The following is a 17207-nucleotide window of genomic DNA, read 5'->3' as shown; positions in this document are numbered from 1 at the left end:
TTGAAAGATTTACTTTGCTGTCATGCTGCTCCTTCAATGTAGTTTTAGAATTTTATTTTATACAACAAATTATCATTATTAAATTTATCCATTAATGACCAGTAAGACTATTAGAATTTATATGATGCATGAAATTATGGTTATGTGTTTCTTAGTTGTGTTTGTCTTATTAAAAAAATTATCCATTGCTTTATGTATCTCTGAAGATTTCGTGTTATGTGTATGGACTATTAGCTTATGCACAATTTCTCGTGTGGGATCACTTTAACACTAAAATCCTCCCTTGGAATGCCTACTGTTGCATTTGTCTTCTAGGTTCACATTTACCAACCAAGAAAACGTGACAATGAGCAGCCGACGGAAACGTGCTCCTCCAGTGAAAGTAGATGAAGAAAAGCAGCAACAGCTTCGTTGGAATATGCATGAGGACAGAAGGAATGAACCTCTCCTCTTAACTGACGACGAATATCCCTGCCCAGGTTCAGATTCCTCTTCTGCTCATTGCATCATCTTAGATGATAGTGTAGAGGAAGAAGTGGCTCACACAGATAAAAAGAGATGTTTGGAGGAGGTGAGCGTCTCAAAATCAATCGATAAGGAAGAGGCTGGTGACAGTTTTTCCCCGTTGTCTGTAAAGCTGAATATTGTGATCTCTCCTCATCACTTCGATAATTCTTGGAAAGCATTTCTAGGAGAATTAACTCTTCAGCTTCTTCCTGAACAGAGTTTAATTGAAAATTTTTCTGAAAGGAGTTTTACATTGATGAGCTCAGAGTCAAGCAACCATTTCCTGATCTGCGTTCATTCAGAATGCATAGATGAAGAGAAACAAGAAAAAGGACTCAACGAGCAAATCAGTATTTGTGACAAGAGCATTCAAGTGGAATCATCCTTCAGTGGTGAAATGTTAGAAGATTTGGGGTGGCTGCAAAAGAAAAGAAGGATAAAACTTTACCAAAAACCAGAAGGAAGTCACACTATCAAGGTACTCAATTTCTGTGGTGTGTTTTAAGGTTTTTCTGCATTGAGCAGTCCATTTTGAAGTTAACTTGGAAGGAAGGTCTGAAAAGCCAGCAAAAGCCTCCTTATTAAGTTTCAAAGTACACTTTATTTTGGGCTTTCAGTAACTATAAAATATATATATATATGTAAAATAGCTAATTATTTCCAAGGTGAACTTTTTCAAGGAGATCTTCCTGATTCCTCCTTTCCAGCTCCATTCTCAATGACTTGTTTTGATTCTCATTATCTCCTTATCTTGCCTTTTCAACTCCTTCATCTCCTTTGTCTCTGGAATGGTATAATACATATGAATGAAAATGGAATTCTATTCTTTACTGCTTACAGAATTAAGTATAATCTGGAGTGTAAGTCTGATAGGTCCTTGCCTACTTCTCCAGCCTCATCTTTTCTCGCTCTGCTTTTTATTTCGTTCTGCAAATCCCAGATTGATTTGTTTCCTGCACCTTCCCTGCCAGCTTTCTGCGTCTTTGATTTTGCTCTCACAGTTCCTTCTGCCTGGGTTGTTCTTCCTTGATTAATTCCTGGTCCTTCTTTAATATTCAGCTCAGAGTTTACTGCATATACAGAAATCTTAAACTCCATGATTGGTGTTATGTGCCTTTTCCCCATCATACCTGATGCATAAACTTAATTTTGCCTCGGTCACATGTCATGTACTTACATTTTAGACCTTCCTCCCTCACTAGTCTTTTATTTTCACAGCCTGGTAAAACATTAGCTACTGAAGAGATTTTCAGTAAATGAATGAATAAATTTATAATGCATTTCTGGCTCTGCTATTCACTGGCCAAGTGAATTGTTTGAATGCTCTAAATTCCAGCTTCTTTCTATATGAAATGTAAATAATAACCATTCTTTTTACCTCATACAGTTGTGTTGAGACTCAGATGAGATAATGAAAGTAAATGTACTTTTAAACTACGAAGCAGGTCAATATGCCTTCATGCTAAAACTTGAAAGGAAAAATTCTAAAATGTTAAAATTCATCATCGTTCAATTGAAAACTGTATCATATGCATTTCTTATATTAAAAAGCAATTACATTGCAGCCCTATTTGTAGTTTCAGAATTTGTTATTGTAGGAAAGGAGAAAATTTAGAAGCATGAAATTATAATTAATTCTTCCCTGGACAGTGAAACTATGCAACCTAGCATTCATTCCGTCTCTTTGTTGATCATGAATGCCAAAATGGGCATTCAGTGATAACAAGTGTGTAAGAAGTCATGGCTTGTGGGTCTGTGTTGTGTTCACCTCCCCCACAAACTAAGTCTTGATCTATTCTGTGCTGCCTGATCTCAATTTTTATAACTATTTAAACATTTATTGCTGCTATAGCAAGCCATCTCTAAGTGAACACAAGCCAGAGCAAAATGTTAATGAAATAGAATCTTTGCCACCCATTCCTCTCTAATGCTGGGTTGGATAATTTTTCTTTAGTGAAAGAATATGAGAATCTCAGTGATTAGGGAACCAGGTCCAGGATTATAGAGGGAAATGAGGGAAACTGCATTTACTGAGTACCTACCATTAGGATGTTTTAAAATTGCATCATCTCTGCTATCTCTTACAGGCTTTTCTCCAGTTTGCAGATGACAACATTTGGGTCAAAACAAATCAGTTATTTTGCTTGTTTATTTAGCTCCTACATACCAATGCCATTATTCAAATTCAAGTTTTTCTACTGTAAAACTTCATACTGCATTGCTTCACCAGAATCAAGATATAAAACATTAATCAAGTTCACTTTTCCTCTACATTTTAATGTTTGATCTAGTAATAGGGATTCCCAAATCTGTGCATAAGTATCCTAGCATATGTGTCAGAATCGTCTGCATTAAAAACGCAAAATCTGACAAAAGTCAAATCTTCATGTCAAATCTTTTCATAAACAAACAAACAAACAAAAAAACGCAGAATCTGGAATTTTAGTCAGCTAATTATTCTGATGTTCATCAAGTTTGGGAATCATAGACTCGGTAGGTGGAATTGGTGTTCTTGTCACATCTCCCAGGTTTGGTTGCCGTTAGAGAAGTTGTGTTGTTTTGTTTGTTTGTTTGTTTGTTTTTTAACAATTTGAATGGTACATGGAACATAGTAGGCACTGCATTTGTAGAATGAATTTACAATTGAAAGTAAAATTATGTGAAGGAAGTTTGATAGCTATATATTTAGTTTTGTGGAACAAATACTATAAATATCTTTCAAAATAGTGATAGTAAGAAATGTTTTTTTTTATATATTCATAAAGAATGATATAGTACAATTAAAACTGTTTCTATGTTGATTGATTCTTTGTAGGTTGGAATTTATCTTTTGGAAAATGGCCTAGCAAAACTAGACTTTTTGAGTGAGGCAAATTCAAGAATGAAAAAATTCAATCAACTCATGAAGAGAGTGATGGAAAAGTTATACAATTTTTTTCCAGGTAATTTTTAAAGTAAACTTTGAAATTGCTATTACTTAAAAGGTACAGGTTTTCCCTAACTCTTATACATAAAAACCATGAAAAGAACTAATAAAACCGTAATAAAAATGAAATAACCTCCATAAAATTGCCGTATAACTTTTCTGAAATGCCTCTACTAATATGATTTGTGTCTTTACTTTGTTTGCTTAATACTATGCTTAGCTTATAGTAACCAGTCAGGAAATGTTTGCAGTGTCAATAGGCAGAGTTTAAAGGATCTTGAGTTGATTGGAATTTTTGCAGTATTTTTGTGCTTTTATTTTGTCGTGGCCAGAGATTGTTGGCTGGCTTTTATTCCACCTCCTCTTTAGGGTCTGACAAACTATCTCAAGAGCCTACTTCCCAAAATACCAGTTACTCTTGCTACTGTTTCTTGGCAAGACGTTGCACCCTTGGTCAGGACTGCTGCTTCAGAGTTGTCAGCCATTGGTTCCCAAGGGAGAGTGTGGATGGCTTGGGGCCGCCCATCAACACTCCTGGAAAATGGCTCAAAATCTCCAGCCCTGCTCCTGGTGGGCCAGCACTATCTCAGGGGCAAATTTTCATACTGGAATATTTGAGAAATCAGCGTCTGGCTTGATTGTTATTTCCTACAGACATTCTTTCCAAAGCTTCACAATTTTAATAAAAGTAAATTATTTTATGTTAAAGTCTTAAAAGGAGGAAAGTCTCTGGTTTCAGAATTGGAAGGATACCTTTAAATACATCAAGACTTTAAAAGTTAAGATAAGAAATTATTCTGCCTTTAAAAGTAATTCAATATGAACTTTTCAAAGAAAAACTTCAAAGAATTTCAAAGGAAAACTTCAGTTTAGTTTCCAATACTGGATTATACAACTGTTGGCACAATCTGAAATAACCAAGCATATAACATTTTGAAAATCTTCATAGCATGTTTTTTATTGAGAAAACTAAATTATGTATTTTGTGGTACATTTTAGAGCGTATGCAATATGTTCTCTAAAAGTTTATAGGCCTTTTTGAAACACGTTGGAAATAAATTATTAGCTAAAAGGAGGTTGTAAATTTGTTCAAGATTTTGAATTTTGTTTTCATGTTATAGTCAGCACAAATCTTCCACATGGCAACTACCCAGCAAATGAATCTGATATTTTTATAAATTTGGATTAATGGTTTACACGCTTACCTCCTAGTTGGCTATAGCTGCTACCAAATGTCTATTTTATTTTATTTTATTTTTTGCATAAGAAATAGAATGGGAACCCTTGCCTTAGACACGGAGAAATTATGTCTGCATATGGATATTTTTTACATGAAGAGAAAAGTGAAATAAATTATCCTTTTATAAACTGCAAAAGTTATTCACATTCAGTTCCTCAAATGTTTACTAAATATCTACGATGGGCAAAGCATGTGTCAGCTGCTCTGAGGAACTATAAAAACGAAAGACAATCTTTGCCCTCAAAGAGTAATACAGTGCAATGCAGAAAGGACATGTATTCATAAATGATTGCACTACCAAACAGACTGTAGTGCATTGCTGCGTGCAAAGTATAAGAGTATTATATGAGCACAGAGGAGAACATTAATTCTAACCAGGGAAAACAAAAGAAAATACCATGGAAAAAGTAGCAGTTGAATGATCTTGAAGGATGAATGGGTAGATTTTTGATCTTGAAGAATTAAGGATAGGACCTTCCAGTCACAAAACACTGAGTAAAGCCCCACAGTTGGGAGAGTGCATGATGCAGTCTTGAAGTAAGAAGTGCTTGTAGTTCTAAAAGGTGGATTGGATTGTTTTGAGTACACTGTTGTTGGGTACACAGATGTGTTGGAAGAGGAAGAGGAAGATTCAGAGAGTGAGCCAGAGGGACAGGACATTGATGAGCTCTATCACTTTGTGAAGCGAACACATCAGCAAGAAACACAGTCCGTTCAAGTGGACGTCCAGCATCCTGCATTGATTCCTGTGTTGAGACCGTACCAAAGAGAGGCTGTCAACTGGATGCTACAACAAGAGCATTTCAGAAGCACTCCTGCTAGTGGCAAGTATAAGATGCCTCAGGAAAGGCAAATTGATCTGAGGAATTATATGAGAGGTAGTTAGGGTGGGGGTGGGGATGCGGAGAAGCATTGACCATTCAACAAGTCACATGGATAGAATGGACGTTAACTATGAACAGTTATTTTCTAAGAAATCCCTCAAAATTGAAGTCTAGAAAAATTCATTTGTGATTTCTCTTATCCATAAAAGTCTGAATAGATTTTTCTAGCCAAAATAAAAGCCCCCTTGATTGGAATTTTTATAAACCAAGCAATGTTTTTGCATGCCTTTCCAACTAAGAAATGCTTTTGAAACCTGAACTGAAGGGAATCTTGCCAATCTGCAAGAGCCCTCACGGTTTGATGGTTAATGTTAGTGACAGAAAGCACATTTACCAAAGTGGGAGACTTATGTGCGACTATTATAATGTTTCTAGGTTCTCATTTATTTTCTTTACAAAGTAAAAAAATAAAATGTCATCTCTTAAATGTTTTCATAGAAGTAGTAGGTTTAAGGGACTCGTTTATGCCACGTCTTTATCACGGTCTTTAAGGTGATGGGCATAACACGAGATTTTTGTATGATTCTAGGAAGTGAAGTGATAACTATTTCTCATTCTTCCTATATTGATTTTAGTTAATGACGAATAGCTCCTATTTCTCCCATGAGTTTCATCTTATATTTGTTTATGCAACAAACTTCATTTTTTAAAACTTTCTATTTTAGAAAATAAATATCAATTCATAGCCAGTGTTATTTCTTCCCACTTCTCCTCCTCCCATACTTTGAATTACTTTGAAGTAATAATCTCACGTGTATCATTTCATCTGTTTAATATTTCCGTTTGTTTCATTAAAAGATAAGTGTTCTTTTAAACAGATATAAAAACATATACAATAATGAATTTGAAACTCAGTAATTCCTTAATATCACCAAATGTCTCTTCCTCCCTTTTCTTTCTTCTCCCCTTTTAACTTTCTCTCTCTATTTCTTTCTCTTTTAATTTGTTCAAATCAGAATCCAAGTAACATCTGTTCATTGGAATTAATTGCTGCCTCTTAACTTTATTTTAATTCATAGGTTTTATCTCCCCTCTCTCTCATTCTATTTTTTGTCCTTAAAATTCATGTGTTGAAGAAATTGTTAGCTCTATAGAATTTCCCACAGACTGGATTATTGTTTTCTCCAAAATGAAATAATTTTTCATTACTACTTAATTTTATTAAGATATATCTTACAATAAAATGCATAGATACTAAGGGCACAGTTTGGTAAATTTTGATAAATCTATGCATTTGCACAGGCAATAACCTAATTAAGACATAGAACTAGACTTTCCCAAAAGTAACTGCTAGCCACACATGCCTCTTTAGATTTGAAATGTGGCCGTCCAAATATGTGCTGTAAGTTTAAAATATATACCAGGTTTTAAATAGTACAAAAATGGTATGAAATACCTCATTGATAAGTTTTATATTGATTATATATTGAAATGATAATATTTTGGTTCTATTAGGCTAAATAAAATAAACTGTTAAAATTTATTTTACCTGTTTCTGTTCATATTTCTGTCATGCAGTGCTGACAAAATATTTCCATCACCCCAGAAAGTTCCCTCATGGCCCAGTCAATTCTCCTACTTTAGCCCCTTCGGGAGGCAACTACTGTCACCATAACTTAGTTTTGCCTGTTTTTGATACAATAAATGGGACACTTAGGGGGTTGGGGGAGAGTTGGCATCTTTCAGCGTGTTTTTGAGATTTTTCCATGCTGCATGTATCGGTAATTCATTCCTTTTTGTCCATAAATGGGACTTTGTTGATTAAATCCTATGTTTCATTTAGTAGTTCTTATTGTTCCCTATGGTTCCCATACTTTGAAGCATTTTATCTTTTAGTTGTTCCATTTTATAAACCCTATATATCTATATTCCTACTTTATCTATTAATCCCTAAAGAAGGCAACAAAAAATTACTTGCTGTTTCACTGGTGGGTAGAGACATACTTCCTATTTTACAGTTGACTTAACTCAAAATATTCAGGGAAAGGATAATAGAAGATTCTGTTTGAAACAATCAGTACTTTAGTGTTATAGTTTCAGATGTTCTTTCCTCGGTTAACTAAGCCTTTCCTCCCATTATCAGACACATATAAAAGGTTAGGTCTGATGTAGGTGAATGCATTAACCTACTAGCATATGTCTGTTGAATTATTTACAGACTTCAGGCAACTTTTTGAAAGATATATAAAAGATAAGCTTTCTTTTGTCGGGTAAGAGTTGGTTCTGTGTATAAATTTTCTTCTGCTGTTAATTCTCTGTAATTTGCTATGCATTGTTTTTCTATCTTATCACTTGTTATATGGAAAATACTTTGTGCCTAAAGCAAAGGAAGCTAAAGAATAATGTGTGAAGAAAAGAATGAAAGGGATTCTAGCCTTTTTTCCATATGTATGTGGCTTCCTAGGGTATCCTGTTAACTTATTTTTATTTTAATATGATTCTCTGGCAGAAAAGAAAACAAACAAAAACTTGTTTTTTATGGTTATATTTTTCTTTAGAAAATGCCCTACACTTCTTATGGCGAGAGATTGTTACATCTGATGGTTTGAAACTCTATTACAATCCTTACACAGGCTGGTAAGGCAAAACTTTGTGTGCTTGATATTAAACATAAATATTATGAAAACCTGTATGAGATTGGTAGCATATGTCTTTAGCCTTGGCAGTACCTCAAGAAGGAATACTAAATTAAAGTCTTATTAGACATTTTTATCAATAGTATAGACAGAATTAATAGTACTTGTCATTCTTCAGTAAATGAATGCTGTACAATAGACTTAAAATGGTTAGGTATTGCTACTTATATTCAGAAAGTAGAAAACATAAGTCACAACCATAAGGAATTTTCCTAACTAGTTTGTTTTTTATCTTCAGACTGTAAAGAAATTATAATTCTAAGTAAAAATGTCATCTTATTATGGGCCAGTTTTTATGTTTTTGTTAAATTTGTCAATATCTGTCATAAATGAGTTTTAGGAATCATAAAGCTAATTAGTGAATCAGCAGTTATTGCCTTATTTTTTTATTCACAAATTCATAATGTTCACAGAAAGAAGGCAGACGTGCTTCCTTATATTTATAAAAGAAAAAAAATGATGGCTGTTGACCAATCCCACTCTTGTTTCCTGCAGACAGCTGTCAGCTCAGGCAGTTTTTTGATTATCACAGTTCTTATGTTCATGACCTAGGGATTTGAATTGTTTCACCCTAAAAGTTTTTTAAAAATTAGACTTTATGCATTTTTTCCAGTTCTCTGTAGGAGCAATATAATTTTTGTTTGCATTCCTATGATGTATTATTCTTGTTTTTTCTTTTAGCATCATCCGCGAATACCCAGCTGCTGGGCCACAATTGCTTGGTGGAATCCTAGCGGATGAGATGGGTCTTGGAAAGACAGTGGAGGTCTTGGCTCTGATTCTGACACATACTCGACAAGATGTCAAACAAGATGCTTTGACTCTTCCTGAGGTAGGAGGATTCCTGTGGGGCTTGGGAAAGCAGGGGACATATGTTCTCGAAACGCATCATATGTCTAACAGTGGGTTGGCACTTAAGTCAACACTTTCGATTTATGCTGTAGCTAATGATTTACATTAGTTGTTAGTTAACTTCAAGTGGGCCCAGAGAACGGGATGTTTGTGACCCAGTGGGGATTGAAGTGATGTTGGCCAACTAGGAAGGGGATACGCTGTTACTGACCGAGCTGCCTTCTAGTTGGCAGAGAAACTCCCTTAGCAAAGGACTATTACAACTCAAATGTTTTGTCACTGCTTGTCACGATTCTCCATCTTACCACTAAATACTTTTGAGAACGATTCTTTTAATTACAAATCTCAGATATGTAACTCTTAGAATCTAATAATGAGAACTTTGTTGAAAGATAACTTAGAAATTGGAGTGCTAGATGAAACGAACTCTTAAATCCTTATCCAAAATAAGTAATTCTGTTCACACATACACATTTTAAAGTTCAAAAAACACTCCATGGAGAAAATGTAGCTCATGTTTGTCAATCACGAAATCTAAAATTAGCGTATTGAATCTGCTGAAATGAGGCTACAAGATAAGGATATATCTATAATTACCTGTAGAGCCCACCATGCTCACAACCTTAGTGATTATATGATTTTTTGATAGGGTCAAGTTTGCAAAGTTAGTCTTTCAGATTTGAGTAGGTAATAGAAAATATTTATTTCCTTTGTAGAAAAAGGAGGAGGAATATACAGTTTTCAGTCAGTAACTTCTTTTTGGCATTTTCTGCTCATCAGATATTTAATTCTAAGTTATTTTTTGTATTATTACAAATTGAGCGCATTAATTCCATATTTAAACAAGCCATAAAAAGTTAATTGCAGAAGTCCCAACTTAACATTTAGATAATTTAAGATAATGTACATAATTTTAAAAGGTGATGGCGAGCTGTAATCACTGAAATAAAAAATGTTTGTATGTATGAATAGTGTATATACCCCTTTTTTCCATAATTTTGTACATCTCTTTTCTATCTCCTTAATAGAAGGAGCGTTAATTTTAATAAGCACCTCAGGATACTGAAAGCAAAACACTTTGTGACTACTAAATGTTGTTTATATCAGGGAAAAGTGGTGAATTATTTCATTCCATCCCATTATTCTGGAGGAAAAGTGAAAAATACAGAAACCCAGAATATGGAAATTGAACCAAAAGAAAAAATTCAGTGCCCCCGTAAGTATGAAATCTCTCAAAACATCTTTTTACAGTATTGTGTTATAGTTCTTGTAATTTTCATATAGCAGTATCTTGTAATTATTATGAATAATTGTTTTTGTAGTTGTTTGTACTTTGCATTAATGGGTCAGTTGTAAGTCATATTTTCTTAACAAAAGTAAGATTTATTTTTTTATTTGACTTAGCCCATGTGGTTCTTGCTCAATCTGTTATATTTAAATTTCTTTAGCTTACACTTTAAACCAGGTTTTGTTTGTTCTCAAGCCTAGCTGTTTCAAATTCTGCTAAAAAAATGAATGTTTCCCTTATTAATGATAGCATATATTAATACATAGATAATTGTCATAGTTTTTTAAATAATTTAAATATTTGCTTTGTCAGATTAACAAGTTTACAAGTAATTCTTAAATTATTTCCATTACAGTAATTTATGTGTTAAGATAAATTTTTAGTATGTATTCTTCAGATTGACGATATACAGACAACATACCTTCAATAAATCTTTGATTTATTTTTTTCTTAACTTGGTCCTCAGTGTACATTAAGATTAACTGAGTTTTATTTTCCTTTAATTTGAACTATTTTCACTGAGTTAACATATCCTTTTGCATTTAGCTACACGTGTGATGATCCTGACAGCTGTGAAAGAAATGAATGGAAAAAAAGGAGTTTCCATCCTTTCCATCTATAAGTATGTCAGTTCTATATATCGATATGATGTTCAGCGGAACAGGAGTCTTCTGAAACGGATGCTGAAATGTTTAATTTTTGAAGGTCTTGTGAAACAGATCAAAGGCCATGGTTTTTCTGGGACTTTTACATTGGGGAAGAATTACAAGGAAGAGGACATACATGATAAAACAAAAAAACAGGTAACAGAGCATTTATTAAGCTATATGTGATGCCTGACAGAATGAGTTGACAGATCCCAACTTGACACTGAAGTTTTTACAGCCTGACGATAAAAAACAAACCAGTTAGGAAAATCCCTTATGGTTATGACTTATGTTTTCTACTTCCTGAATATAAGTTCCATCAGAGTAGAAACTTCATTTCGGTTAGCCCAAAGAAAAGTGCATGGCAATTATAAAAATAGTTGTTTAAGCATACTGTAAAGTTTAAAACAACTTCTCTCTCCTCATCGTGCTGTTGTTGGCAATTAAAAAGTTTATTCCACACTTAAAAAAGATTAATGATACTGTCCATTTGAATAGCTCTTTGTATACATTTTAAATCTTTTATATAAATTCTTATTTTCCCGTATCATCATCTTAATACAATTTTTACATTTGGTTATAAACTGTTTCTTTGAGGCTATTTATTTCAATTTGCTTTTAAGAAAATAGTTACAAATTTATACACATTAATCAAGAAAAGATTAATGACAAGTCCAAGTGTGGAGCTATCAGCTTGTATACTGTGAAAGAAACGGCAGATAAAAAATTCATTTCCTGGAATAGGAAGTCTCCATCATTTTGCGGGAATGTCCAACATTTTTCCCCAGCCAGGGTAGACGACTGCAATGAACTTCTGTGCTTTGTGCTTTTACTAATCCTCTGTCACTTAAAAAAAAAAAAAAAAAAAAAAACCTCAATTAATTCCATTCATTCCATATTTATTAAGTGTGCCAACACCTGTGTTCAACCTTGGATCTGACATGATTTCTTGGAGGCTGTTGCTGGCACCTACTTTCCCATCATAGCTCCTCTCTCTTATATACTGCTCATTTCCATTCCTATAGCACCGTTTTACTTTTTACTGTTCTCTCTCTTTCAACAGACCCCTTTGAGATCAGAGGCTAAATATTCCTCACATTTGTATCCCCAGCATCTAAGACGATGCCTGGTGCAGAAGTGGCATTCAGTAAAAATTGCAGGAGGGGAATAAAGGTAGAAGGGAGAAAGAAAGAAGGAATTTATTTGCTAATTGCAATAACTGGTAGATTAACTTTCACTTTCTGTAAATGCTATAGTTTAGTACTTGGTATTTTTATAGTTGTCCTAGTTTGTATATTTATGTATTATAAACTACTAACCTTTTATTGATTTAGGCAGACCATAAATTATAAGAGGATAATACCAAAATATCAGTAGCTCCCTTTATCTTTCTAATTTTTGTTCTCTCCAAATCTTACTTGTACAGTAGTAGAGCCTTCCTTTTATTCTGGACCTACCGACTACAAGGAAGCTTCTCATAGGAGGCAGATTAAAAGCCACTGATCAGGAGTGATTCTCATCAAGGAAAAGGGTAGCAAAGACAGGTTACTGGATTTTTATATAAGGCACATAAATAAACTTGGGAATTTAATTTAAAAAATATAACTATGTTGGAAAAAATAATTAAATAATATTTTTTCATAGGCAGTGTGGAGTCCAAGGAAAATTCAGAAAGAATCCAGAAAATTAGGGAGTAAGGACACAGATTCTGAATACTTGCCACCAAACACCTCTGGTGATGACAATGATCCTTACTATTACTATGACAAGGCTGGGAGAAATAGTAGTAAAATTAGGAAAAAGCCCGTTCCATCCACGGAAAAGGGAAAAAGTCAGCCTAACCTTGATCTCAACTCAGAAGATCACTGCCCCGCTACCAGTGACTCTGGAGTGACTGATGTTACCACATCTGAAAGTACATGTGTCCTTGAGGTCAAGCAAGAACATGCAGCAGAGAACCAAGTGGAATCGCTAAACCCCGCTGGGGCTGATGGGTCGCATTCTAACCTTGTGAGTCCCTGTGATTCCTCCGATTATCGCTTTGAGTGCATATGTGGTGAACTGGACCAGATGGACCATAAGCCTCGCGTTCAGTGCCTGAAATGCCACCTGTGGCAACATGCGAAATGTGTGAATTACGAAGAGAAGAATCTGAAGATTAAGCCTTTTTACTGCCCCCACTGCCTTGTTGCGATGGAGCCAGTGTCAACACGAGCGACTCTGATCATCTCGCCGAGCTCCATCTGTCACCAGTGGGTGGATGAAATCAACAGGCATGTGAGCTCGTCGTCTCTTCGGGTGTTGGTAAGGCAGTCTGGGCTCTTTCCCGGGGTAGGAAGACAGATTATTACTTCTTCAGGGTAGCTTTTATAATCTTTGTCACTTTATTGTTTATCCCAAAAGTTAACTTCAAGAGATGATAATAGTAAATCAGAACTTGAAGAGGACACTGAAAGTAAAATACAGAACAGGGAATTGTTTATTCTTTTCTGGCATCAGAAGTTCTGAAGTTAAAGCACTTTGAGTGGAAAGATGTGAAAGCTTTTGAAAAGAACTCATCACGTAAATGAAAAAGTCTTTGTATAAGCATGTATATATACTCTTAACACAGAAATGCACTCCAAAGGCGGTATTGTGTAATAGCAGCTTCTTATCTCATCTGCCACCTCTTAGCTCCCAAATCATCCTCTGTGGCTAGCCTCAGTTACCTCATTTGTAAAATAAAAATTTACACATTCATCAAATATTTATTGAGCACCTGTTACGTGCCAGGAACTGTGCTAAGTTCTCAAAATGGTATCTTCTCACACACCTATTGTGAAAATTAAATGATTTGATAAAGTGCTGACACGTGGTCATGCAGTGTTACTGTTCACTAATGTTAGTGTTCTTCATTCTGTTCTTCTTTCCTTCTTTCCATTCAAATGTCATTGAAATGTTATTTCTGCCGCTGTCCTGGAGGGACAATCCAATTTGTCCTGGAGGGACAAATCCAATGGAGGGAGAATACAATAATAAGTAAAACGCCGTCCTGAATATAGGAGATAAAGTTTAGCACAGTGCCTGAAGCATAAGAGACACTCAGGAAATACCAGCTCTTGCTGGTATTTTTGCTGTTCTGGTTTTGCCATTGTGCTTTTGCATATGCTATTGATTCCATCAACCTCCCTACATGCTCTTTTCCCTTTTTCCCCACTGTGAAGAGAACTCACTGTTCTTCCAGACCCACCCCAAATTTTAAGTCCTCTTTGAATTTACCTTCTCTTGCCATAGACTTGGTCTTTCCACTGTGGTGCTGTCACGTTGACTTTCTGTGACAGTTCCTTTCACATTGCTGATGTTACTGGTCTTCCACACTAAAATGTGTCTTTCTCTAGAAAGATGTGGGATGTATTTCATAGCATGGTTGATCCTAAACAAATGGAAGGGCTCCGTAAGGGCCTGAGTGAATGATTATTTCAGCTACCTTTGATAAGCCTTTCTGCCATAACTACATCCATGCTGATTATTCCCTAGGTATATCAAGGAGTGAAGAAAGATGGCTTTTTACAGCCTCACTTTTTGGCAGAACAGGATATAGTCATTATCACCTATGACGTCCTCCGTTCAGAACTGAACTACGTAGATATCCCGCACAGCAACAGTGAGGATGGCCGCCGCTTGCGCAACCAGAAGCGGTACATGGCCATCCCCAGCCCCCTGGTGGCCGTGGAGTGGTGGAGGATCTGCCTGGATGAGGCCCAGATGGTCGAGTGTCCCGCTGTGAAGGTGAGGATTTCTGCCGAGTCTCCCAAGGGCCGGGGAGGAGAAAAGGGAAAGGGGTCGAGGGGAACTGTCCATAGAAAATTTAATAATTCAGGTGTGATTAACCCACAGTGTTGACATCAGCCAAAAGCTTGCTGTTAATCACTTCTCATTTCCTATTCTCGTGTGCTGTGAACTACGTAAGCCTTAGAGTACGCTGAACCATTGCTCTGTACTCAGTGCCCATATATGTTTGAGTAAGATGGCAGTTTATGTGTGATGAAGATCAAAGTCAAGTCTGCTGAGGAGCTTTTGTAAGCATTTCTGCTAGGTGGAAAGCTTATGTGGGCACTGATAGCTTGCGGACAAAGTTGGCTTTGGCAGTTTTTTATCAGAGAGACTAGATGAAAGCAAAAATGCTACTTCAGAAGATAGAATTGTGATCCAGCCTTTGTCATATGTCTGTATTGTCTTCTTTGGCCAGTCTCTAACCTGTCCTGAATGTATGAGTCATGTCTCTTAGTATAGTGGTTCACATCTGAAGGATGGGGTGACAATGTGTCAGTTGTTCAGGGAACCTTTTCGATTCTGCACATACTTGCACATACTTCCTCTTGGGTGGGGGCGGGGCCACCTGTGACGTCCTCCTGCTAATAAGAAGCACTGGGCTAGAAGTTGGCCGGATGTGACAATCAACAATGAGTGTGGTATCTGTTAAATAACAGCAAGCGTAGAGGAACTGAAGCGTAGCTTTTTGTGGCTGTTTTCATGCGTAGATGTGTTCCTGACTTCTGCACTTTGACTATGTTTCTTTTCTTTTTTATTCCGTATTTCTCTCATCAGGCTGCAGAAATGGCTCAGCGCTTGAGTGGGATTAACCGATGGTGCATCAGTGGCACTCCCGTACAGAGAGGATTGGAGGGTAATGTGCAGATGGTGTCCTGGCATAGCGCATGTACACGAAAAGCTGGCATGTTTTAAAGAAAAAGGACTGTTACGTTCCACCTTTGCTGAAACCCTTATTTAAGTGATAGTGCGTGTGTTTATATTTGACTCCTAGTAGTTTCAAGCATTTATCTTGTTAAATGGAATCAGATTCTTTTCGTTTTTATACATGGGGATAGATCTATAGGGGGTAGTCCCATTGTCCTAAGTTGAACAGTTGCTGTACCCACCTAAAGAGTGTAGGCAGAGGTTCCAAAGCGGTAGGTAGAAAACAGAACGAACCTGACAAGAATGAGGGAGAGAGAGAGAGACAGGAAAAAGGAATTCATTTCAATTGGTGTGTCTATAAAAATAAGGACCATAATTTTTATTGCCTGAACCCATAAACAGTGGGACCATGATTTTACTAATTGTAAAAGTTATAAAATGTCAGTAGGCTTTATGAGCTCACACCAGATGGTTATACCGCTATTCCATCAACCCTTCCTCCTCTTGCACATTTCGTTCGTGTCTAGTTCTCCCCTCCCTCCCACACACACAATGGAACTCAAGCTTCTACATGACCTCATGCATACAACTTACTTTTTCCAAAGAACAGACACTGCATTTTTACAACTTTTATTTAAGTTGTGACTATTTAAAACTGAAAGTTTAAGTAAATGTTGTTTTACATAGTAAATTTTTTGAAAAGCTATCATTAAAATGTAGTTAAATTATAAAATATAAATATTCTTGAACTCCCGTGGCAAATACTCATCTTCAAAACTTACCTTTCTGAAAATTCAAGTTTTTGTATATTGTTTGTTTTCAGCAGGAGAACATCACTCTGCTGAAATAAACATATCAGCATCCATTGCTGTGACCTGAAAAACAATATATTTTTGATTATTATTTTTAGGAGAAAAAACATTTTCTATGAAGGTTTTATAAGTACATATTTAAATATTCATATAATTTTAGTAAGTTACATTAAGATACATATTATAGAATAATAGGCTAATTAAACGACCAGATTTAGTGGTCTGCTGTTCCATTTGGAAACTGCCCAAATTGTAGATATTTTAGATATGTAGGTGTTAATAAGATGTCATTCAGCTCAGGAGTTAGCTGAGAGGGTACAGAAAAATGACAATAACTATCAAAGTTATCTTTTTTCTAATTTTAGAAAAATATGAGCAATAATTCCTGTTACCTGGGTAGGTTATTTTGGATATATAAGATGTTGGTAGGTGTTTTGAAGACTTGTCACCGTTCATTCAATAAATTCTTGAGAACTTTTTTTTAAAATAGCTTTATTGAGGTATGAATGACATATAATGAAACTGTAAAATTTGTAAACTTTTGACGTGTGTATACCCATGAACCTGTTTCCACAATCAGGATAATCACCCCCAAAATTTTCCTCCTGCCCTAGTTACCTAAAAAAGAACTTTTCCAAACTTTCTGGAATTTTAGTTTATCTTTCCTCTGCTTCCATAAGTCTGACGTGTTTAACACTATGATTCTTACAGTGTGTCAGTTCTTTCTGTAGTTGTTGC

General features: G+C 35.5%; 1 protein-coding gene across 2 annotated transcripts in view; it reads left to right on the top strand.

Annotated features, from left to right (window-relative positions):
- Nucleotides 1-17207, top strand: part of SHPRH (SNF2 histone linker PHD RING helicase) — a 77115-nt gene that overhangs the window by 7688 nt on the left and 52220 nt on the right. The window contains exons 2-11 of one of the 2 annotated variants that reach the window (XM_033098971.1): nucleotides 316-985; nucleotides 3323-3449; nucleotides 5279-5497; nucleotides 8056-8134; nucleotides 8875-9025; nucleotides 10153-10261; nucleotides 10880-11136; nucleotides 12625-13284; nucleotides 14497-14748; nucleotides 15568-15646. In XM_033098971.1, coding sequence (XP_032954862.1) covers nucleotides 347-985; nucleotides 3323-3449; nucleotides 5279-5497; nucleotides 8056-8134; nucleotides 8875-9025; nucleotides 10153-10261; nucleotides 10880-11136; nucleotides 12625-13284; nucleotides 14497-14748; nucleotides 15568-15646 — 2572 coding nt within the window. In that variant the 5' untranslated portion in view covers nucleotides 316-346. The remainder of the gene's footprint in view (nucleotides 1-315; nucleotides 986-3322; nucleotides 3450-5278; nucleotides 5498-8055; nucleotides 8135-8874; nucleotides 9026-10152; nucleotides 10262-10879; nucleotides 11137-12624; nucleotides 13285-14496; nucleotides 14749-15567; nucleotides 15647-17207) is intronic. The other variant, XM_033098980.1, reaches the window with a different exon arrangement.

Source organism: Rhinolophus ferrumequinum, chromosome 3, assembly GCF_004115265.2.
Source record: "Rhinolophus ferrumequinum isolate MPI-CBG mRhiFer1 chromosome 3, mRhiFer1_v1.p, whole genome shotgun sequence".
Classification (NCBI taxonomy): domain Eukaryota; kingdom Metazoa; phylum Chordata; class Mammalia; order Chiroptera; family Rhinolophidae; genus Rhinolophus; species Rhinolophus ferrumequinum.
Note: the sequence above shows the minus strand (reverse complement) of the source record. Positions and strands in the feature narration are given on the sequence as shown.